This window comes from Lissotriton helveticus, chromosome 4_1 (genome assembly GCF_964261635.1).
Source record: "Lissotriton helveticus chromosome 4_1, aLisHel1.1, whole genome shotgun sequence".
NCBI classification, from domain to species: Eukaryota; Metazoa; Chordata; class Amphibia; order Caudata; family Salamandridae; genus Lissotriton; species Lissotriton helveticus.
This window is the reverse complement of record NC_136063.1, coordinates 2,098,891,384-2,098,914,874: the sequence shown is the minus strand read 5'-3', so window position 1 is coordinate 2,098,914,874 and position 23,491 is coordinate 2,098,891,384. Positions and strand designations below refer to the sequence as shown.

The 23,491-nt window shown below is 46.9% G+C and overlaps 1 protein-coding gene across 4 annotated transcripts in view; it reads left to right on the top strand.

Moving 5' to 3' along the window:
- SMARCA1 (SNF2 related chromatin remodeling ATPase 1) overlaps nt 1-23,491 on the top strand; it is a 2,556,005-nt gene that overhangs the window by 1,360,140 nt on the left and 1,172,374 nt on the right. For all 4 annotated transcript variants that reach the window (XM_078688758.1, XM_078688761.1, XM_078688757.1 and 1 more), the window contains one exon: nt 6,333-6,442. In XM_078688758.1, the coding sequence (XP_078544884.1) occupies nt 6,333-6,442 (110 nt within the window). The remainder of the gene's footprint in view (nt 1-6,332; nt 6,443-23,491) is intronic.

Genomic DNA, 23,491 nt, shown 5'->3' with positions numbered 1-23,491 from the left:
CTCCCTTACTTGCCATGGTTTCTGTTTCTTTTCTTACCTGCCGTCATGATGGATTTCCACCAGTGGGCCCATAATTTACACACAAATCCTTTGTAGTGTATCAATGGCCAGGGCCTTGAAATCTCACAGGACGCAGTTCTCTATTCAGGTGCATTATGTCCAGGAAACTGAAAGTCAGGAAGACATCAAGACGCAGGTTCAAAGCTGCTCTCTTAGGCATCTTGTTGTTGCCAAGGGCACCAACTATCTTTGGAAGTATCTTTGGAAGAGTGGAGACCCTCTCCCGCTAAGTCTCTCCCTGTTCCCTCCTCTCTGGAGCTCTCATGCCTTCTGAATGAAGCCCGTTCATAAGCTTCAGAAACTAGTAGCCATCTTCCTAAATACCAACCAAGGAGTTCCATCAAGTCTTCCTGTACAAAGATTATGGATCAGAAGAAGGACTTAAGCTTTTGAATGAGTTGGCTTCAGTCCAGACAGTAGTCCCTTGCCTGCTAAAGAAGTAACATGCCTCAAACTCAGTGTCAGTGTATCCGACTTCATTAATACAAAGTAGCGTTGTCAAGTAACCATGTCATAGCCAGCTCAGCACCTCCTCACAGAGATGGCAGATCAATAGGTGATGAGGCCAGCCTGGGCATTCGCGATCATAGGGTGATATGATTGACAAATGTGTAATGCAATTTCCCTTTAATAGCCCAATCCTTGAGGACAGGAGACCGAAGCAAATGAGGGTGCCAAAGCAACATTCATCAACATAGTAATGAATGTGTTAAACATTGGCTCCTGACAATTGGCACAGGGTGCGGCCTTGTAGGGTTGGGTGGCTGAAGAGTGCTGCCTTTCTGCACGAGGTTCAGAGTAAGATATTGGACATGCCATTCGATTGAGAAACCCTTTTTAGAAAACAGGTTGATGAAGTCCTCCAGGAGAGTTTGCAATATTGGCTACTAGCTACTTAGAAGAGTTCAATCGTACATACCATACCCTAGGATTCCTCTCTCCCTTCTCTTTTTTCATTGTGAGGTCATATTCTGTCATTTTAGGTTAATGTAATCCTGTTCTATAGAGATGTACCCTGCTAACCGTTTCCGTGGCACCTTTTATTGCACAGTATGTTTTGTTCTTTAATACAAAATCAAAAAACCACAATTATAAAAAAAGTGAAAGAAACTTTCAGAACCTGCATGTAACAACAATGTAATCACAGGTAGTAAAAGCTGAAACGTCGATACTTGTTTTATATTATCTGAAGATTCAGATTTTACTGGTGGAAGTCAGTGGTGAAAGATGACCAGTGATGTTCTGGAAGAGTAGGGAGAAACGAAAAAAGTCCAACACCATCTGCAACTTAGAATTATTTGCACGACTGAGAGAAATTGTGAACTTTTACAGTAAAAAAAAGTGGCAGTTTCGTCCACCCCTAGATTTTATTTTGTACCACAGAAATGTACTGCCACACTGATTTTTGGAATACGGAGAAGGATAGACAGAGGCACCCCAATGTAGCAAGCAAAAGGGATTTCTTTAGGCCTATAGACAATGGTAATTTTCAGCAAACCTTAGCTGTACTAATGCCCTCACAAACGTTAATGGTAACATGACAAGAAGTATTCTTTATTGTAAGTTGCATTGGAAGGCGAAATATGAGATTTTTATGGCTGTAACTTTCACCACAAATGGAAATGAATGTGGCTTACTGCAAAGAAACGGCAATGCCTATAGCTGTTTCTATAGCCAAATATGACACCCACCTTGACTGTGCTTCTGGGTAAGGGTGGCCTCCACTACTCACTTATATACTTTTATACTATAAATTAATGAACGTTTATTTAACTGATGCTTGTCTTGCTGTCTTTTTAAGTTATGTTTCAAAACAGGCAGCAAATATGCTAATTCGTTTTGCTAGCCCTAGCCTAGCTTTTGCCTAGCCCCTAACTGTTGATCTCATCGATATTGTGCTGCTGATTGCCTTAACAATGAAAAATCTGGCAAGCAAACTGATAGGGCCTACCCTGACTCCGCTTCTGAAAGTTGTCCGGGCCAAATTACTCCCCTCAATTACCTACGGTACCGTAGCGAGGCAATGCGGGGAATAGATGCAAAAGAATTGGAAAGCACACAGGTCAAGGCCTACAGAATCTTGTTCAGCCTTCCATCCTACGCATCACCTGCCCAAATAAGGCTGGAGTTTGGTCTCATCGATATTGTGCGGCACAGCCTAATTCTTTGCTGTTCCCATTACACAATCATGCTTAGTTACATATACTCGCCACTAAGCCTCGACTGCCCAGCCCTCCCTGTTCTCCTCACCTAGCAGTTCACAAACTTGCTCTCAGTTAGCACCCATGGGTGGTGGTTGTTCTCCTCCGCCTTGCTATACAAACTAGCCATATACCATGACAAATGCTAACTTCTCGCAAAAGCATCGCTGAGCCCAAAGGCTATCCTATTAACTCTTGGAGGGAGAAAGGGCAAGGTTCTTATTTATACCTGCTTACCTACTGAGTTGCTATGTATATATGATTAATATATGCTATGTCGGACAACTCGCCTGATCACGCCTTTTGGTGATGCTTATATCAGCTTATACGTGTTAAGTTTCGCTGTGTTGCTGGAATTGCAAACGCAAATAACATGAAGTAATATATTGTTAATAACAAAAAAAGTTTAAGAAAAAGATGTCAAAAAATAGAAGAGCTTAATCGTATGTAGGGGACCCTTGTACTACAGCAATCATTGATATCCATGTTGTCAAACCACCTACCAGAAGACTGACCGGGGTAATCAAGGACAGTCCTGTAGCTGATCAACATCCACAGAATGGGGATCCTTGCAAAGAGCATGAATTTCCAATTTTCCAAAGCGGACCGGTTCCCCATGTTAGCAATGGAGGAAGTGTCTCAGACTTTTTGTCAGAATGAAGGACCATTACCCCTTATCGTTGGGTATTTTCAATAGTAAAGTGGAGGTTCCTTTTTTTTGTTTAAATTTGTTTTATTGGTTTCAGTAACAATTGTAGGCATTACAAAGCAATGTTGAGGCCACGAAAATAAGTGACTGATAATCTGGAGGATCCCCCTTGAATAGCCAGACATACAACTCGCAGAGTTCGTAGGCCCCCCTTGTCGTACTTTCGTATTGTCACTGCCATAGTTGGGGGCGAAGATTAGAGGTTCTTTTTTGAGTTTTTGCAAACGCTTCCATGCCACCCACCAATGAAGGTAAAACATCTTCACTTTCAGAAACTGAATCATGCGATCTTCTGTTTGCTTCCCAGCTGACCAGTAAAATAGGTACCCACACATTAGCCAGTGCAATTAAAGTTTATCCTTCAGTTTGTTTCTGAAAAAGACAAGCTGCTTGAGGCCCGTCCTGTTCCTCATGGGCTTGAACCAGTTTTTCAAAAAGCAACCCTTCAGAATGGCCACATTACAAGAAATAATCTCTCTGATGTAGGGCGGGGAATTCCTGATCTCCCTTAACCATGCAGGAGCATATTCCCGTATCGTGATGCAATTGAAGCACTGATAATATCTGACATTCTTGGTGGCTGAGCTTCTTGGTGGCTGAGCAGTATTATCAATACAGAGCACTTTATTGGCATTTTAAGTCCACCCAAGAATTTTCGCCAAATTCCTATTCCCAGTGGTGGCCCCTCTGTGAAAGCAAGTCCACCAGATCTTTCTGTACTTGGGCAACTAGCCCTTGAAAGCACTGTTAACGCAGGATGCTGTTTCACTGACAAAGCCTGTCTGGAGCTTTAGCAGTGTTGAGTGCCTCAAACTGAACTAAATCAAGGCAAAACTTTTTCAACATCGAAAGCTACTCTTTTTGGAGGTGTTCCAGACACATCGGGAAAAATCATACTCTTTTTCACCTGTATTGCAACGTATATTTGAGAATACGTCGCATAGAACAGGGAATGGAGCAACAGTGGCAACAAGTCCAACGGATGTAGGAAGATATCGTTTTGATTAGCCAATGCTTCAAAAGGGCTGTGCTCTGGAGGAGGATTCTCAAGAATCTGTAATTCTGACTTCAATTTCAGGTTACACATTCCACCCATTTTGCTTTTCCTTCATTTCCTCTGGTCCTCAGGCTTATGAGCGAAGCAAAGATAGCACATGTTCCTTAATTGTTATAATCCCAGTAAGTTTCAAGTTATCTCATTGCCCTCACATCGACCTCAAATTCCTCTAGCTCATCTTTCGAAGCAGCAAGGTCAGGTCATGAGGTCCCAAAACTCATGGCCTGGTTCCTGACTATGTAGAGCTCAGCCACTTGGGCATTAATTTTCATTGCAGGCATATCCAGGTGCATTCTTGAATACCTTCTGCTGCTAAGATTTACAGTGCCAAGCGGAAATGTTTCTGTCTGATACACAAAAAATGGTTTGCAGCTATTCAGTCGCAACAGCTCTGTCACTACCACTGCACCTAGACAACAAGGATCTCAAAGATATCTCTCTCATTTAGAGTGCACCTGACAGCCATTTCAAGATATTAGTCAACAGCCATTTCAAGATATTAGTCAACATCTATGCCTACATTAGGAATTATAAAATAATGACCTATCACTTCTTGACTTTCCCACCAATATGCCATCTATCTGTATCCTGAAAACAGAATCCCATACTGTGTACTATGCAAGCTTATATTTATTTATTTTATTTATTTATTTATTTATTCAAAGTTTTATATAGCGCGAACAGGATCCTTACAGATATCAGAGCGCTTCACAAAGACAGGGTAGGGGCAGTAGGAGTGAACAGAGATAATGGGAGCAATATAGTAGTCACTAACATGGTCGGGTAGTAATAACATACATAAAACATATCAGTATACAATCAGTATACAATCAAGTAAACAAATTATATAAAACGGTACAGGTCATTGATCCCACTACCGAGTTGTTCAGGTACACCTTGGGTGTGTGAATGGCTTATATCAATGTCTTAGTGTAGAGTGAACACTGAGTGTGGGCATCGGGAGAGTGAATCAGAAAACCAACGTGTATCAAATATTGGTCGGTAGTAAGAGAATAGCGTAGTAGTGACCTATATATGAAACCTGTTTGAACCAATCAATAGTTCAGAGTTGACTGGCCTCTCCTACTTCTTTGACTTCTGTAAACACAGTGGGTGAGATCCAGGTTTTCACATAAGAAGGCGCATCAATCATTCCAGGGAAATGTGACTGCCCACTGCTAGAGAAGTATGTTGTCCTTAGAAGTACTTACTATATGGTAGGGTGCCACTGAAGCCTATTATTAGAGCCACTCTTGAAAGAGTAGGCACAAATTCATTACACTCTACTGCCTGGACCTGAATGCGGTGATTCACTATTCAACAGACCAAACAGCTTTGTGCAGCCCATTTCAATAAAGGTGATCCTGCTTGCTGCATGGTTACACAATTACTGGATGCTAATCGTTTACGTATGCAAATGTATTTGTATAGCACAACTACAGTTAGGAAGCAATGGAGCGCTGTATAGTGAGCAACGTCTGTAGGTATGTTTCATGTTTCTTTACAGGGACATAGGTTGCAGATGAGTTCCTATTGTGTGAATGGATTGTGATCCATGAGTAGACGAAATGAGGTATTATCTTCTTTTTAAATTGCAGGGTTTAAGCAGTTCTAATGTCTATAGGTATTTTGTATCATATGCTAGGAGTATAGATAGAGAGGGTCTTCCTCCTGTTTTTTCTCTTGTTAATGTAGCACAAAATGAGATTTATGGTAGCCTCTTGGGAGAGGGGAGTGCTCAGCAGATTCAAGTCATGGCTGGCATTTGGACAAATTTCCAATGATGTAAGTAGGCTGCTAAATAAACATTATTGTGCTGTCTAGGGCATTGTAATACCAGTAATGCAACACTAGAATGCTGTTGATACCTAGCCTGATGATGGATAATGAGTCAAGGATCTGAATCTATTTAAGATACCAGTGCTAAAAACTGTATTTACAGGTAAGTTATTTAGTTCTTTCCTTAGTTTTAGTGTAGATTTTTCCTTTATTGACTCAGTCTAATGTTGAATAGTCAGGTTCAGATTTGCATTTTCCTGTGCTAGCATTTAGTTTCTACTTTATTTGTTTACAGTATACAATACATGTTATTCCAATCTGATTTTTTAAATTAATTTTTCATTAAACTGTAAACATTCTTTCATCTGTGGGTGTCAGGAAAGCAGCCTTTTTCTTGATCTTAAAATTGCATTCATTATGAGAGTTGGCTTCCACATTTAATTGATAAGATTACTGTGACTGTAAATGTGACTTTTAGCAGTAAAACTTGAAGCTTCCCACATTCAATTTGCTTTTGTTGCTGTAGGTTTTGAAACCTTTTCTATTACGTCGCATAAAAGTTGAAGTGGAAAAAAGCTTGCCTCCTAAAAAGGAAGTAAAAATATACCTCGGACTAAGCAAAATGCAGAGAGAATGGTAAGAAGATGGTTTTATAGTCAGCATTTAGAAAATGTGTTTGGTAGGGCTGTTATCTAATGATTTGTGATATGAGTTGGAAAAATCATTACATTGTGGTAATTCATACACTACAACTTTTCTACTTAAAAGTGTAAAGATTAAATAATGTTGTTTTGCTATCTGTATACCATAATGATTTAAATATAACTTATTTTAAACCAGCGGTTTCCAACCTTTCCTGTACTGAAAGCTACGTCTGATTAGGGAAAATCATTGTGATGTACTAACAAATCCATTAACACTACACTATTGACAACCCAAAGATTTCAGGTAGAGTAAGCAGCAGAATGTCATGAGAGGTTTTGTTAAGAGGTCCTCCACATGAACAATTAATAGCTGAAGCAGCAAGCACCCCCTGGCATAACCCTAGCAAGAAGTCTTCCTATCTTAGCTTGAATTATCCTCTATCAGCTATTAATGTGTATTGGAAATGCAAATTTCATAGATCTTTCATAGAGTAACATGCCTGAATCTTCCCCGTCATCGTTGTGGTAAGTCCCTCTGTTATTGTAAGCTGTGTAAAACAGAGCATTTAACAACAAACCCTATACAAGAGACATTAGCAACCAATTAAATTATTTTTAAGAAGAACCAATCCCAGCAATCAGAAAACAGCTCCTGAATCACTCTTCCCCTCAAGGGCCACAGTACCCCAGATTTCTTATTGCGGGTCTTCCTGAGCTCTGCTCAGTTTCTTCAGTTTGACAACTGATATTCTGTATCTGTTGACATTTCAATTAACTACAGCTGCGTACTCCTTGAAGAGAACATATTGGATGTAGAAACCTGTCAGAGTAAAATCATGTCAGAGAGTTATAAAAAGGTATTTTCAGACCTTGCAAATTCTGTTGAACACTCCCACTGTCCTCTGAGGAGCCTCATTAGGAATGCCTTTATTGCCTGCATCCTCATCATGCACCAAGGGAATGCATTAATTGCTGTACATTTTATGTCAAACCCATTAAGAAAGATCCCACACTTCTGCTTTGGCTACCGAAAAAGAAGATAATAGAAACTTCATGTGCAGAAGATGAAAGAGAAATAACATCACCTCCTCACCGGAAAGCCCAAAACATGGAATGAAAAGAGAAAAAGATTCCATAGTGGACCCCTCCAAGAAGGTTCACAAAAGCAGGGACAAAAACACCCTGAAAGTAGTCCATCCTTATGAACTAAGAAACCTCCTTTTATTCTGAGAAGAAACCAGCAAAAATAAGACCTGAACGGAGAATCTGTGAGAGAAACCTACTTCCTCAAAGATTAAAAAGTCATCAACGGACCAGATGTTGACAAATCATGTGTCAACAAAGAAATATTTGATGAGGCTGTAGTTGGTGATGGCGATCGTCACACCAACAACCTCCTCTTTGAGTACCACATCGCCAACAATATCAGTGTCAATAAAACAATTGATGATGGGCACTTCAATGGGTACATTACCACAGGCTATTGTGAAATCTGAGCCTGCTACATAGTTTAAACATAAAAGCTCATCATCTACAACATTGACAAATGTGTCGGCGACGGATCTCTCCATGAAGCCATCAAAACAATTCCTATTAAGCCAAACATCTTTTGGAAATGGAGGAGTCTGATGATGTCCATCTCAACTTCATGTGAAATGCCAGGATTTTGATGATGAAGATAATGATAACACAAGAGGTGAAGTCAAGTTCTTATGAACCTTTTCGAGAACAAAATGCATATGAAGAAGCATATGATGAACATTACAACCAAGAACCTATGCTGCAGATGCCACGGATTGATTACAGATCTTCACCACTTGCTTTCTGATTATACCAATACATTTACTGATTCAGGCAAACCTCCTCCAATCCCATAATTGACTCCTGCTCTTTAAGGCACTTGGGGCCAGATGTAGGTGGCCAAATACCGGTCGGTAACGGCCGAAAATACCGATTTTCGGCCGTTACCGACCGGTATTGAGCGTTCGGTATGTAGGTGATAGGAAATAGTCCGAATCGGTAAATTTACCGATTCGGTAAAATTACCGATCGGTAAAATACCGATTATGAAAATTTACTGATCGGTAATGTTACCGATCGGTAAATTTACCGATCGGTATAGTTACCAATCGGTAAACTTTCCGATCGGTAAACTTACCGATCGGTAAATTTACCGAATCGGTAAATAAGAATAGGTAAAATTGAACATTGAGATGTAGGGAGGCTCTAAAATACCTATTTTACCTCAAAATCGGTATTTAAGAGTCGGTATTTACCATGGATTCAAATCAGGTGGTAACCAGGTGCATCCTATAAAAAAGGGCCCTAAATGCAATTCAGTTTGCACAATGGCGGCATTTTATGTAATAGCAAGACGGCTACGGCTACGGGAGGAAGGAGAGAGGGAATGGCTGAGACAGGAGCAGGTCTACAGGAAGAGGGTGACCCTGTTCATGCTCACAGAGGAAGAGATACTTCAAAGGTACAGGTTGGCTCCAGACACCATCTTGGAGCTCATCAGGAACCTCAAACCACTGTTGGAGCACCCCACCCCAAGGGCACATGCAATTCCAACACATGTACAGGTGCTGTGCAGCCTCCACCTGCTGGTGTCAGGGAGCTACCAGAGCGTGGTTGCTGTGGCGGGAGGGGTGACCCAGAGCAGCCAGCGTGGTTGCTGTGGCGGGAGGGGTGACCCAGAGCAGCCTCTCAAGGTTTTTTCACAAATTCCTTGACGTCATGTTGCATAGGATGGAGCATTACATTTCTTTTCCATCCACCCATGCTGAACTTGTACAAACAAAATCTGAGTTCTACCAGATGGCAAGATTTCCCCATATCATCGGATGCATTGATGGCACGCACATCCCCATTTGTCCCCCTGCTGCCACAGAATACATTTACCGCAATAGGAAGTCAAGCCACACCATCAACGTCCAGGTGATTTGCAATGCAAAGTACGTCATCACAGACCTTGTCGCAAAATTCCCAGGAAGTACCCACAACTCCTATATATTTCAGAACAGCGGCATCTATGCACGGCTGTCAGCAGGGGAATTTGGCGAAGGATACCTCCTAGGTAAGACAGAGTCAGCGACCCCTTCCACACCTATTGCAGTGAGAATGACAAGTATGCATGTGAGTAATGTATTCCCATTTCCCTTTTAGGAGACAGTGCATATGCCCTACGTTCATTTATCCTGACTCCCTACCTCAACCCCTCCACACCCAGCCAAAGGAGGTATAACCGGGCCCACAAAAGTACACGCAATGTGGTAGAACGGACCTTTGGCATCTGGAAGAGCAGATTTAGATGCCTTCACAAGAGTGGAGGCGCAAGGCAGTATACCCCCACCACCTGCTGCAAGATCATAGCTGCCTGTGCCATGTTGCACAACTTGGCTGTGAGGAAGGGTACAGAGGTCGAGTTGTATGACTACGAGGATCATGACGACGACAATGCTGTGCCTGACTTACAACCTGCTGGAGTCACAACACCAAGTGATGGCAGATACAGACGTGAGGAAATAACAAGCAACTATTTCTGAGTAAGTAATGAGACACAGACAGGTTGTGTATGGGAAAAAAGTATTTATATGTAGCCACGAAGTTAAAGCACTTAAGTGCAACAAATTAAATTTAAGAAAGGTGGGGACAACATGTCCTGGGTTACATCACCCACTGGCAAAGTCATTTTCGCGCGCGCTTCCCAGAGCCACTGGGATGTTCCCCACTGCCTTCCTCCTGGCCTGCAGGCTCAGCTGGGCGCCTGCTGCTCCTACGGGGCTGCACCACAGCGCTTCCCATGCTACTGCGGCTACTGCTGTTCTCTCCCTCAGGCACATCCAGGGCAGGATTGTGTGCTGTTTGAGAAATCATCATTGCCTCTAGGGCACTGGTGATTCTGGCCATGCCCCTGGTGACCTCGGCCGTGTTCCGGGTGAGGCTTTCCTGCATGTTATTGCCTCTACGGCATAGCTGTGCTGTGGCAGTGGCGAGGCGATTCATGGCCCTATTGGTTGCTCGGGAGTCCCTGCGCCTTGTGTGCTCTATGTTGTCCAGTTTTGTGCACAGCTGCGTAATTGCAGAAGTAATTCCTGCAGCTAGGTCTGCATTTGATTTTACAATGTCCCTGTTGCTTTGTGCAATGTCACTGATGCTATTCCCCATTACTCCTACTGTTTGGTTTAGGGCACGGAATTGGCGGGGGCAGGCCTGTATATATTTGCCCTGCATGCGCTGGATGCGCACCATGCTTCCCTCCAGCCCACGGAAGACAGTGCCATCTCCAGAGCCACCTGCACTGCTGGGCATGCGGCGACGTCTGCACATGGTGTCAGATTCTGTGTTGGGCTGCAGTGCAGCATGAGGCATAGGTGCAGTGTCTTGAGCCTCAGCTTCTGCTGCCTCCATCATTGACAGTGGGGCCACGAGTCGCCTCCTGGCTGGTGGGGTTGCAGGTGCAGCCTGTAACATTGATGGGGATGTCTCAGGAGAGAATTGCAATGCAGGGGATTGGGAAAGGTGTGGGGAGTGTGCTAACTCGGGGGTCTGGACTGTTTCCTCTTCCTGTGTGATGGCAGTTGTGTCCTCCTCATCCTGCGATGCATGGACATGGCTTGGCCCTGCCTCGTCACTCTCCTCCCTCGCTGCTGCAGTCCCTGTTGTCGGTGTGACTTGACTGGCTGATGGTGCCCCTAGGTGTAAATAAGCGTATGTCAACTGAGTGCTACTGTGTCACAGTGACTAAAATAAAATCTTTACACATTTTACTTTCATTAATCGCCATTACTTTCACTGCCTTGCTGATGTCTGTTCAGTTATACATGGTCTAATATTAGCTGACTACATTTCCCATAATGCATTGCTCCTGTATAGTGCTAGCAGTACTGGACTGGGGTTGGCCTGTGCACAAAGGGTTAAGGGATGCTGCTTGGTATGGGGTGTTATGCTGCGCATGCGTCTTACCTTTTGCTTTGGCTCTGGCTGAGCTGTCCACGTCTCCCAGTCCCACGACACTGTCTGGCGGGGTTGCAGGTGCAGCCTGTAACATTGATGGGGATGTCTCAGGAGAGAATTGCAATGCAGGGGATTGGGAAAGGTGTGGGGAGTGTGCTAACTCGGGGGTCTGGACTGTTTCCTCTTCCTGTGTGATGGCAGTTGTGTCCTCCTCATCCTGCGATGCATGGACATGGCTTGGCCCTGCCTCGTCACTCTCCTCCCTCGCTGCTGCAGTCCCTGTTGTCGGTGTGACTTGACTGGCTGATGGTGCCCCTAGGTGTAAATAAGCGTATGTCAACTGAGTGCTACTGTGTCACAGTGACTAAAATAAAATCTTTACACATTTTACTTTCATTAATCGCCATTACTTTCACTGCCTTGCTGATGTCTGTTCAGTTATACATGGTCTAATATTAGCTGACTACATTTCCCATAATGCATTGCTCCTGTATAGTGCTAGCAGTACTGGACTGGGGTTGGCCTGTGCACAAAGGGTTAAGGGATGCTGCTTGGTATGGGGTGTTATGCTGCGCATGCGTCTTACCTTTTGCTTTGGCTCTGGCTGAGCTGTCCACGTCTCCCAGTCCCACGACACTGTCTGGCTCGATGGTTGACGCCACCAACTCCTCCAGGTCAGTCAGGGGGGGTGCTGGGTTCCTGCCTCCACCGGTGAGACCAGCCTGTTTGTGCAGCTCTGCCATCTTTTTCTTTGTGAGGCTCCTGATGTCGTAGAACCTTTTCTTTAAATCTTCCAAGCTCCTGCTGGTGACTCCCACAGCATTCACCCTTTCAACAATGTGTAGCCAGAGCTTGCGTTTTGCAGACTCAGCCAGAGTGAGGGACTGCTTTACAAATAGTTGTGTGTGGACTCTAACCACCTCCTCCACTAGTACCTGCAGCTCCATGTTGCTAAACTTTATTTTTCTCTTTCTGTCAGCCTTCTGGCTCTCTGTGCTGCTTGCCATTCTTTCAGTATTACACTCAAAACAAATCTCTCCCTGCTGCTCTGTCTCTCTGCTCAGCTCTGCCTGCCTCCAGAACCTTCTAATGAGTTGCAGCTGCCTGGGCAGGCACTTCCTGGTAGGAAGGGGGAGGGTGGTTGCACCTGATTGGCTGTTGTGTTAAGTTTCACTTTTGTTTGCTGCACGTTTTTGAAAATACCGATCGGTATTTACCGATCGGTATTTACCAAAGGCCCATAGGAATGCATTGGAAATACCGATCGGTAAATACCGATCGGTAAATACCGATCGGTATTTTCTGATCGTCCGATACCGACTTTTACCGAATCGGTAAAAAATACCGATTTTTTATCTACATATCATTTACCGATTTTTAAATACCGAATCGGTAAAATTCGGTATTTAAGAATCGGTAAAATGAAATCACCTACATCTGGCCCTTGGTCTCCTCAGACACCTCATTTATTATTTCAAGTCAGAAGTCTGGTCATGCAGCAAATGTAATCTGCACCACCCAGGATTTCGGCCCTGTTACAATTCCTGATGACTATGTTCAACAAAATGATGATGATGAACCAGTAGGAGATAATATTTATGATCACTCCACTAGAATTAGAGGAGAATGGCATTATTATGTGGCCCTCTTTCAGCTTCTCTCACACCACCAGCGATTAGTCTCCCCTCGCCACAAATGATGTTGTTTTTCAAGATCTCCTGGAAAGGGCTTTTAAAAGGTTTGATCTCTCTGTACTAGTTAGACAGACTATTTATTTTACTTTAAAGAATCACCACGAAATTCGGTGTGAGACAATGGCTTTTCGCAGTTTCACTCCCACGCTTTGTCCCACTATTTGACTATTAGGTAATGCTGTAATGTGATACACTGGGCCCTGCTGAACAGACCTCCGTGCATGTAGTCTGACCCTTAAAAGTGTATGTTTAATTGGCTTATGTAGGAGGCTGGCTTAGTATATGGTGTACACTTATGTAAGTGTAGCACCCTGCACTAATCCAGACAACCCTCATGGTCATTTAAGTGGTCTTATACACCCTTAGAAAGCTCTGTGAGTGGTAGCTATGGAGAGCTTTCTAAGGTGGTCTAAGACTATGTAAATCAACATTAGACTTGTCTGGATTAGTGGAGGGTGCTACACTTACATAAGTCTACACCATATACTAAACCAGCCTCCTACATTGGTGTACAGTGGTTGGGATTCAAGCATTGTTATACCACCTAATCTAGGTGTGGATTAATTGAAAAACCCTCACTAGCATTAGGCACATGTAATATTTAGATAGTCTAAGTGAGTTCTACTGATTGGTTGTTAACTATTTCCATGCTCATGACGGAACGGTTCCGTCATGAGCTACGGTTGAGCTGTGCTCATGACGGAACCGTTCCGTCATGACCACGCCCGTTTCTATTAGGGCCCAGCACCGGAGGGGGAATCGCGGTCGCACAGAAAAGGTTAAGGGTCTATCACAACCTTTTCCCCAATATTAGGAAGTTACATTTACACTAGGGTAGGTAGGTGCAACACCACACTACACCTAGACACCATGTCTTTATTAATGGACCTCAATGAGGCCCAGTCTTCTATATACTGTGGTCTTAAGTTCCAGGGCCCTGTGTACCTCTAGGAAGTTAAAGATAGGTAGCAACCCAACAACTAAGCATCTCTTAGAGCCGCTTATCATAGATGATCTCCAGAACTCTGACAGGTCAAGGGATCAGTCTGACTCCTTGTTTCCCCTATTGCTCCCATTATGAATGAGGTCAAGGGATCAGGACAAAGTTGGTGAGGAGATGTTACCCCTAGTGGCCCTAACTCTGAGCATGACCAAGAGGAGTCTGAGGACACCACATTGATGAAGTGTGATTCCCCAGGGAATGGTGCAGAGAGTGTCCCTAGAAGTAGGTCCCCCTTTATTCCCCCTGGTAGGGTTCAGACAGAGGAGGTCTAGATCTCCCTCTGCCTAGTCCAATATTTCAGATACATACATAGAGACCTCATTTCTAGCAAGAGGGAGGACTCCACCACAGGATCCTGCGCCGCTGGCTCCGGCCCCGGCGCCACAAGGTGCAGCGCAGCCGGCTCTGGCCCCGGCGCCGCCCTTGGCTCCGCCCCAGGCACCGCACTGGGTGCCGTTTATCCCACCCCTGCCCCGGTTCCCGGACCATTTTGTTCCGGCCTGGGATCCGAATTGGGATGCGACTCCTGCTCGGCCCCGCTGTCGCTGTTTTCTGCGCCATGCCCGATGCCACTTGTCCCTTCTCCGGCTCCGGCCCTGCCGCTGTGACCGGCTCCCTCTACACCGGAGCCGAACGAGGACTGGGACGGGTCCGAGGACCCCCTTGCCCGGCAGTGTGACTCAGAGCAAGATTTGGTGGATGAACTTGAAGATGCCGGCGAACTTGATGTATCTTCTGACCCGGGGTTTGCCTCTCCTTCACCTACTATGGAGGAGGATGCTTCCTGCACCGTGGTGCTGCGTCGGACAGCGGAGGTTCTCATTCTCCACCTCCCTACGGTGGCCCTTAAAACCAATCTCCTTACGGAGGTGGTCCAGATGGCATCTGCGTCGTCGGAGCCACTGCTCCCTTTCAATGAGGCCCTCACCGAAGTCCTCTTGGGCACTTGGTTGCGACCGGCAACGGGGGCGCCGGTGGATAAAAACGTTGATAGGCATCATCACATGGTGCCTGATGATACCGCCTTCTTGACCACTCACCCCACGCCTGGGAACCTGGTCATTCAGGCCCGACGTTACAGAGTGCCTTTCCCACGGCTCCACCGGATAAGGACTCTCAAAGGCTAGACCAATTGGGCAAGAGGTTGTTCTCCTCAGCCAGCTTGGGGCTGCAGTCGGTTAACACCCCCTGCTTATTGGGCCGTTACTCCCACGCAGTGTGGGATTCTGTAGCTCAGGTCTTGCCTCAGTGTTCTGAGGAGGTCCAGGCTGTCCTTTCCCAAGCGATTGCGGAGGGTAAGGATGCAACAAAGTTTGCTATCAGGTGTGGTTTGGACACCGCTGATTGGTTGGGTAGGGCAACTACCACGACTGTGGTGTTGCGGCGCCACGCCTGGTTGTGTTCCACTGGGTTCTCGCCCGATGTCCAGGGCTCGGTCATGGACATGCCCTTTAATGGCTCCCGCCTCTTTGGCCATAAGGCCGACAAAGACTCTCGGGCCACGGCCAAGTCTTTGGGTCTTTCCACAGAGAACCCTGCCACGCCTGGGTTTCGTTCCTTTCGTGGACAGGGCAGTGGCACCCAAGCACGCTCCTACAGCAAGCCTGTTCAGAACCAGCCTCGCCACGGCCGTGGATTGCACAGGGGCGGATCTGGTAACCAGCATGTGGGTCAGCCCACCTCAACCCCCGCTGCTTCCGTCTCTAAGCTTTCCTAATCCGAGGTACAGGGAGTACCCCACGCCGGTGGGTGGCAGGGTTCGCCACCACCTTCACCACTGGCATGAGATTACATCGGACAAGCGGGTGCTGCAGATAATCTGCCAAGGTTACACACTCCCCTTTCCGTCCTCCCCTCCGGCCATGCCACCTCGGTACCACCGCATGTTGGGGCATCATTGGGCTTTTCTCCGTCAGGAAGTCATGGCCCTCCTGGCCAAGGGGGCCATCGAGTGCGTTCCCGGTGAGGAAATGGTTGTTATTCTCACTACTTTCTTGTCCTCAAGAAGGATAAGGGGGGCCTGCGCCCCATCTTAGACCTCCGGGACATCAATCGCTTCCACCAGAAGGATAAGTTCAAGATGCTGACTCTGGCTCAGGTCCTGGCTGCCCTGGAACCTGGAGACTGGATGGTAGCGTTGGACTTACAGGACGCTTATTTGCACATCCCCGTCCTGCTGGCCCACTGGCGCTCCCTGCGGTTCATGGTAGGCCAGGAGCATTTTCAGTTTGCTGTGCTCCCCTTTGTCCGTACCAATGCCCCCTGGGTTTTCACGAAGGTGATCGCGGTGGTCGCAGCTCATCTGCTCAGGTCAGGGGTGTCAGTCTTCCCCTACCTCGATGACTGGCTGTTGAAGGCGGGCCCCAGGCAGTCGTCACCCACCTCCAGACTACGGCCGACCTTTTGCATTTGCTGGGGTTCTCCATCAATGTGCCAAAGTCGCACCTAAGTCCCTCTCAGAAGCTCCTGTTCATCGGAGCGGATCTGGATTCAACGCTGTTTCGGGTTTATCCTCCGAGCAGCGGGATCGGGATATTCATGCTATGATTCCGCTCTTTCAGCCTCTGTTCCGGTTTTCTGTCAGGCTGACCCTCTGGTTTCCGGGCCTGATGGCCTCCTGCATCCTGCTGGTGACACATGCCAGATGGCATATGCGGGCTCTGCAGTGGGACCTGAAGTTCCAGTGGGCACAGCATCAGGGCAACCTGTCCGATCACGTCCAGATCTCGGAGGGCGCTGCGTGACAATTGCTGTGGTGGCTCACGAATTGCGATTGGGTCAGTGGCAGTTCCCTCTCCCTTCCCCAACCGGAGCACACAGTGGTGACGGATGCGTCCCTCCTGGGATGGGGAGGCCACATGGGAGAGGCGGAGATCAGAGACCTCTGGTCTCTGGCGGAGTCCCGGCTCCATATCAACCTTCTGGAGCTGTGGGCGATCTGGCTTACACTGAAGGCATTCCTTCCCTCTGTCCGGGGAAGTGTAGTGCAGGTGTTTACGGACAACACCACCGCCTTGTGGTATTGCAACAAACAGGGCGGGGTGGGGTCATGGATCCTATGTCAGGAGGCTCTGCACCTCTGGACATGGCTGGAACATCAAGGCATTACCTTGGTGGTTCAACACCTGGCAGGTTCTCTGAACACCAGGGCGGACGAACTCAGACGCCGGTGCATGGTGGATCACAAATGGTGTCTGAACTCGAACGTGGTGCAAGGTCTCTTTCTGCAGTGGGGAGAGCTTTGGTTAGGTATATTCGCCATAGAAGAGAACACGCAATGTCATCAGTTCTGCGCGTTTGAATTTCCAAGGCGGGCACTCGCTCGGAGATGCTTTTCGTCACGAGTGGAGCTGCGGTCTATTGTACGCCTTTCCGCCTATACCACTTCTGCCCAGAGTGCTGAAGAAGATCAGGCACGACTGGGCCCAAGTGATTCTTCTGGCTCCAGACTGGGCTTGAAGAGTATGGTATTCCGAGCTACTCAGTATGAGCATCGCTCCCCTGATCCATCTGCCTCTTCGAGAGGATCTTCTGTCGCAGCAGCAGGGGACGGTCCTCCACCCAAACTTGTCCATCCTCCACCTCCATGCATGGAAATTGAGCTGCGACAGTTGACACCTTTCGATCTTCCTCCCGAAGTCTGTTAGTGATGTCATTCTGGCAGCCAGGCGTCCCTCCAGCAAAACGGTATACGCCTGCAGGTGGAACAGATTTGTGGCACGGTGCACAGCGAAGGCTGTGGATCCCCTTTCTGAGGTTCTTCTGTTCCTTCTCTCTTTGGCCCAGCAGTGCTCTGCTCTGGGCACTATCAAAGGTTATCTTTTGGCCATCTCTGCCTTTCTACGGCTTCCAGATCAGCCTACTTTTTTAAGTCCCCGGTTGTTAACCGTTTTCGTAAAGGCATTACGCATACGTTTCCACCCGTACCCTTCATAATGCCTCAGTGGGACTTAAATCTTGTCTTGTCTTTTCTGATGTGCGCTCCCTTTGAGCCCCTTCATAACTGTCCCTACGTCTTCTCACTCTAAAGACGGCTTTCCTGGTTGCTATCACCTCTGCCAGAAGAGTGAGTGAGCTCCAGGCCCTTTCTTCCAATCCTCCTTTCCTTTCTGTGCATCCGGACAAGGTGGTGTTAAGGACCCGTCCTTCTTTTCTGCCGACGGTTGTCAGGCCCTTCCACATCGGGCAGACCATCACTTTCCCCACCTTCTTTCCGCCTCCGCATCCTTCAAGGGAAGAGGAGAGGCTCCACCGTCTGGACCCGAAATGTGCGCTAGCCTTCTATCTGCAGCGTACACAGCAGTTCCGGGTGGTGATACAGCTTTTTGTTGGCTACGTGGGCGCCCAAAAAGTCGGGCTGTGCACAAAAGGACCACCTCCCAGTGGGTCGTTCTGTGCATCAAAGCATGTTACTCCTTGGCCAAGAAGGAGCCTCCTGTGGGGCTGCATGACCATTCGACCAGGGCAACTGCAGCCACTACTGCCTTGGGACGTGGCGTTCCCTTGCAGGACATTTGTCAGGCAGCTACGTGGGCCTCGCTGCACACGTTTACGAAGCACTACTGCCTTAACAGTCAGGTCCGGAGAGACGGTTTCTTTGGCCATTCTTTGCTCCGTGACTTTCTGGTGTAATCTTGTTTGCAGACCCACCACCGGGATTGGTATTGCTGGCGTATCTATTCTAAGGTAAGGAATCTATCACTATTGTGTCACTTTCAGATGCACAAGTAACTACTTGTGTAACGATATATTTGTAAGAGACATTAGTTAGTGATAGATTCCTTACCGCCTCACCCATCCTACCCGTTCTGAGAACTGATTACTAGGGTTAAGGTCATCCCCTTTTAGGGCCCTAGTTTTATGCAGCAACGGTCAGTATCTTGCATGGCTCTGCGTTTCGGCACGGAAAGTCATGTACAGAACTGACGTCAGCGCGCATGGGAGGCTCCTAAGTACCCTCCGTGACTTTGTCTCGGTGCTGACGACCCAAGTGACGGACGCGGAGCCGCAGGACGCCACCTACTGACGTGCAGGGGTACTGCTAAGCAAAACTTTCTGGATCTAGTCTGACGCCTGGGGATATTCTAAAGTAAGGAATCTATCACTAACTAATGTCTCTTACAGATATATCGTTACACAAGTAGTAACTTGTGCAACTATGCAACTACACTGTGTGGTTCTTTTTCACTTAACCCATACAATAAGATTAAATACTAGTAAAACAAGCTGATTTACACTCTTTCTGGACTTAGCCCGAAGGCTGCTCTCCACAGCTAGCACTTCGAGAGCTTTCTAAGGTTTGCTAAGACTACTTAAATCACCATATGTGTTCTCTGGATTACTGCAGGGTTCTACACTTACATAAGTGTGCACCGTATACTAAGCCAGCCTCCTGCAATGACTACCTGCTTGGCCGTCATTTATAAATTTAACGGGTGGACCCTCCGCCATGGGATGGAGTAATTTACTCTGTCCTCATGGCAGATCTACAGGCCAACAGGCAAACATTAAATCAGGGCCATAGTTAATAACTGTGTTATCGTTCTGGCTCATCCTCTGAAATTCGCCATTTATGGTTCGTAGGCCAAAGCATAACCCAGGCCACTTGCTTGTGCCTCATATGACATCACACATGACAACAATGATGACATAAGTAACATTGTTCACGACATCACCAGTTGCATCACTGATTGCATCACTGCTTGTTGTTATATTGTGTTTCGTTATAAGTTTTTAAAATCACTTTATTTTAATTGTGATGTTGAAATAAATGTTTGCAAACTTTTTTTGGGTTGCTTTGAAAACTGTTGTTTGGCTTATTCATCAGTTGTTGATGAAGGTTGTTGGAATGGGTAAGAATAATGTCAATAATTACTATGATTTTGCATGCCCGACAACGGCAATACCAATAAATGCAATATCTGAGAGAGACATCTAGCCGCAGATTCCTTACCTTTGAACTTGAACTTGAAAGCAGTACCCCTGTGCACCAGTAGGTGTCATCGATCGACTCCGCTTGACGTCGTAGGCGTTGTGTTCGTCGTTGTCGTGACGTCCACGTCGTCAATATAGCCTCCACTCCGGCTCCGGCTCTTTTCTTTCTGCGCCAGCCAGCGCTGATCTGTTGGAGAGCTACCCCGTCACTTTTTTAAACAGTTTTTTCGACCATTTGTCAACTCCTTTTGGTGTATTAGAAATGTCCAGTAGAAAGACTTTAAGGTTCAAGTCGTGAGGCGCATGCCCCCATGCCATGTCGGTAAGGGACCTCCACCTCATGTGTCTCTGGTGCCGGGAGCGCGACCACAACACGAAGTTGTGCTTTGATTGCCGGGCCATGGTACCGAAGGCTCTGAAGGCCCGGTACCTAAAGATGCTCGCGGACCGGCATGCACCGCGTAAGCGGCCTCGTCGATCTCACTCCTGGTCCCAGTCTCGGTCGAGAGGAAGGTCCGAGCATTGTTCCAGGGACTCTAAGCGTAAGAAGTCGAAGCCCAGTCTGCCACATGGCGACATGGGGGGGCCATGGCGTTCTAGGCCCCGTTCTGAGGAGCGGACGCCTGGGTCAACTCCATGTCTCCCTCCCTTTCCGGGGCGGGAGTGACCCTGCCCAACGTAAGGAATTTTACGATGCCGTGTGTGCCATGTTTGGGCGGCCTGACCCTGCCGGCACGCCTTCGGGCCCCCCCCAGGCCCAAATGAAGGAGATCTCTTGGACCCTGTGCCTTCGGCTTCAGCACCACTGCCTCCTGTCGGACCCGTTCCCTGGACTGGACCGGCACCACAGCGACCTTTCCTGGCATGTGTCTGAGGATGAGGTCTCCAGTGCCGCCGTAGTTGATGAAACATTGATAGACACTGAGGGACGGTATGTCCTGGTGAAAGGACGTCTGGATGGCAGGCACATAGTACTAGGCTCCATATACATGCCAAACACGGACCAGTCTTCTTTCTTTGACTCACTAACTGGCACACTTTCCAACTGGCATGCCATGGTTGTTGGGCGGGGGTGACCTCAACTGTGTGTTAGACAGAGCCCTTGACTGCTCCTTTCCCCCCTCTTCCTTACATGCCCATAATATTGGCTGTAAAGGCATTGAATGCATGGATGGCACATTGGCAACTTACAGATATTTGGCGACATCGACACCCCAAAGACAGAATAAACTCTTATTACTCAGGTTCCCATGGACTACATGTGGGGTTAGACAGACTGATCTGCACGAATGCGATTGCCATGGTGGTGACCAAGACTGAGTACATGGGTAGGACTCACTCAGACCACAACTCCCAATATTCGTATATATCATGAGACACTGCCCCAGCTGCCATCCTTAGGTGGCGCTTGCAACCCAAGACATTGGTAGACCAGTCGTTCCGCGAAGCCCTCAGCTCGGCAGTCACTAACTATTTCAGTGAAATATGCACAACGTCCTCACGACTGATAGAATGAGACACTTTTAAAATGTTAATGAGGGACCACTGCCTTAACACACAAATAAGTTTGCGAAAAGTCATAGAAAATTATATTAAGAAGGTGGAATATGGACTGCTCCACCTAGAAACATAGGTGGTGAAAGACCCACTACTGCGACCAAAACTCAATACAAACAGAATGAAACTTTACTGTAGAGACTGAGATGCATTAATTATAAGTCACACTCAGAACGCACGCACACTGCTTTGGATAGAGCAGGATACCTACTGGCATGGCTCATTCGACAGGATGACACCCGGACACCTATAACATCGTTCCAGGCACCGGAAAGCACACTGTTGTTTACACACACAGAAATACACTCTGAGTTCACACGACATTTTGCAAAGCTGTATAGGACAACAACTGAGGCTCTGCCGGCGGAGATCCAACAATACCTTGCGGAAATTACCCTTCCTCGCATTACCCCTGAGCAATGACTAGGGTTGGAAGAACCAATCACTACTGAATAAATTCATGCAGGTATCCACGCACTAGCCACAGGAAAGTCCCCCGGCCCAGATGGTCTGCCGACTGAATTTCATAAAACCTACGCCACATTGCTTGTGTCACAGTTAAAATCAGTGTATGATGCCACACTGTCGGCCTCCATACTCATGACATCGCAGCGTGAGGCGCTACTAATCTCCCTTCCAAAACCTGACAGGGCTGCATCGCAATTGGGATCATACAGACCGCTGGCACTTCTGAACACTGATTATAAAATCTTAGCTAGCATCATCTCAGCTCGGTTGGCCCCTCTAGTACTCTTGCTGGTTCATGCCAGCCAGAATGGCTTTGTGCTGGCGCACAATACCTCCCTAAACATTCAGAGATTTTTCTTGCTCCAAGACTATGGGATGCAGCTTAGGCCCAGCCCGGGCTGCCTGGTCTTAGATCTAGAAAAGGACTTTCACTCCCTTCAATGGCCCTATTTATTCTGGATTCTCCACCAATATGGATTTGGGCAGCTTTTCTGCACCTTGTGCGGCTTCTATACACACAACCCCTCATTCGGAATCGCACAGGAAGGCAAATATCATGGAACAACCAATGGATAGAGGCACCAGGCAAGGATGCCCCCTTACACCTTTATTTTTCTCGCTGGCGATGGAGCCGCTTGTGGGACATTTTCATAAGGAGAGAAATGACTGAGGCATTTGTTTGATGATGATTTACACGTGGTGTCCCTGTACTTGGATGAACTACTGCTGTATGTTAGAGACGTTAACAATGTGCCAGGCAGCAGACGTCAAGCGGTGCAACATAACCCTGTCCCAGTTCTTACTTCCCCTGTCTGTTAATGCAATAATGCATGTGATACACATTATGCAGCACACAAACAATATGGCATACTCACGATGTAGGTCTATATGTTTCTTATGTAGTGGGTGCATACATGTGGTACGCGAAGATGCTTGTTAAATTGTACCAAAAAGTGCCAGGCAGCGTTGTGGAGACTGCAGCGGTTTGCTGGGCTCTCAGGACTCAGGGTGAATTGGAGGGAGTCCTGCTTTACCCCTGTAGTCCAGATGTACAGGACCCAGAACTTATAGTTAATGGTGTGCCTATTACGTGGTAGCCATCAACCTTTCTATAGTTGGGCATCCACATGTACCACTCTGCAAAAGATATTCTGGGTGGCAACCTTACTAGAGCTATATAATCTATCCGGTCTCAAATTAGATTTTGGAAAACACTGCCGTTATCCGCCATGGGCAGAACTACCCTGTCAAAAATAGTGATATTACCTGGGCTCTTGTATTACTTTACAAATTTGCCTGTATACGTCCAAGCCAAAACGTTTCACGAATTAGAACAATTGCTTAGAGACTTCATCTGGAATAAGGGGCACCACAGAGTGGCCCTGTGGAAGCTATATGCAGCAATGGAGAAAGGAGGACAAGCGGT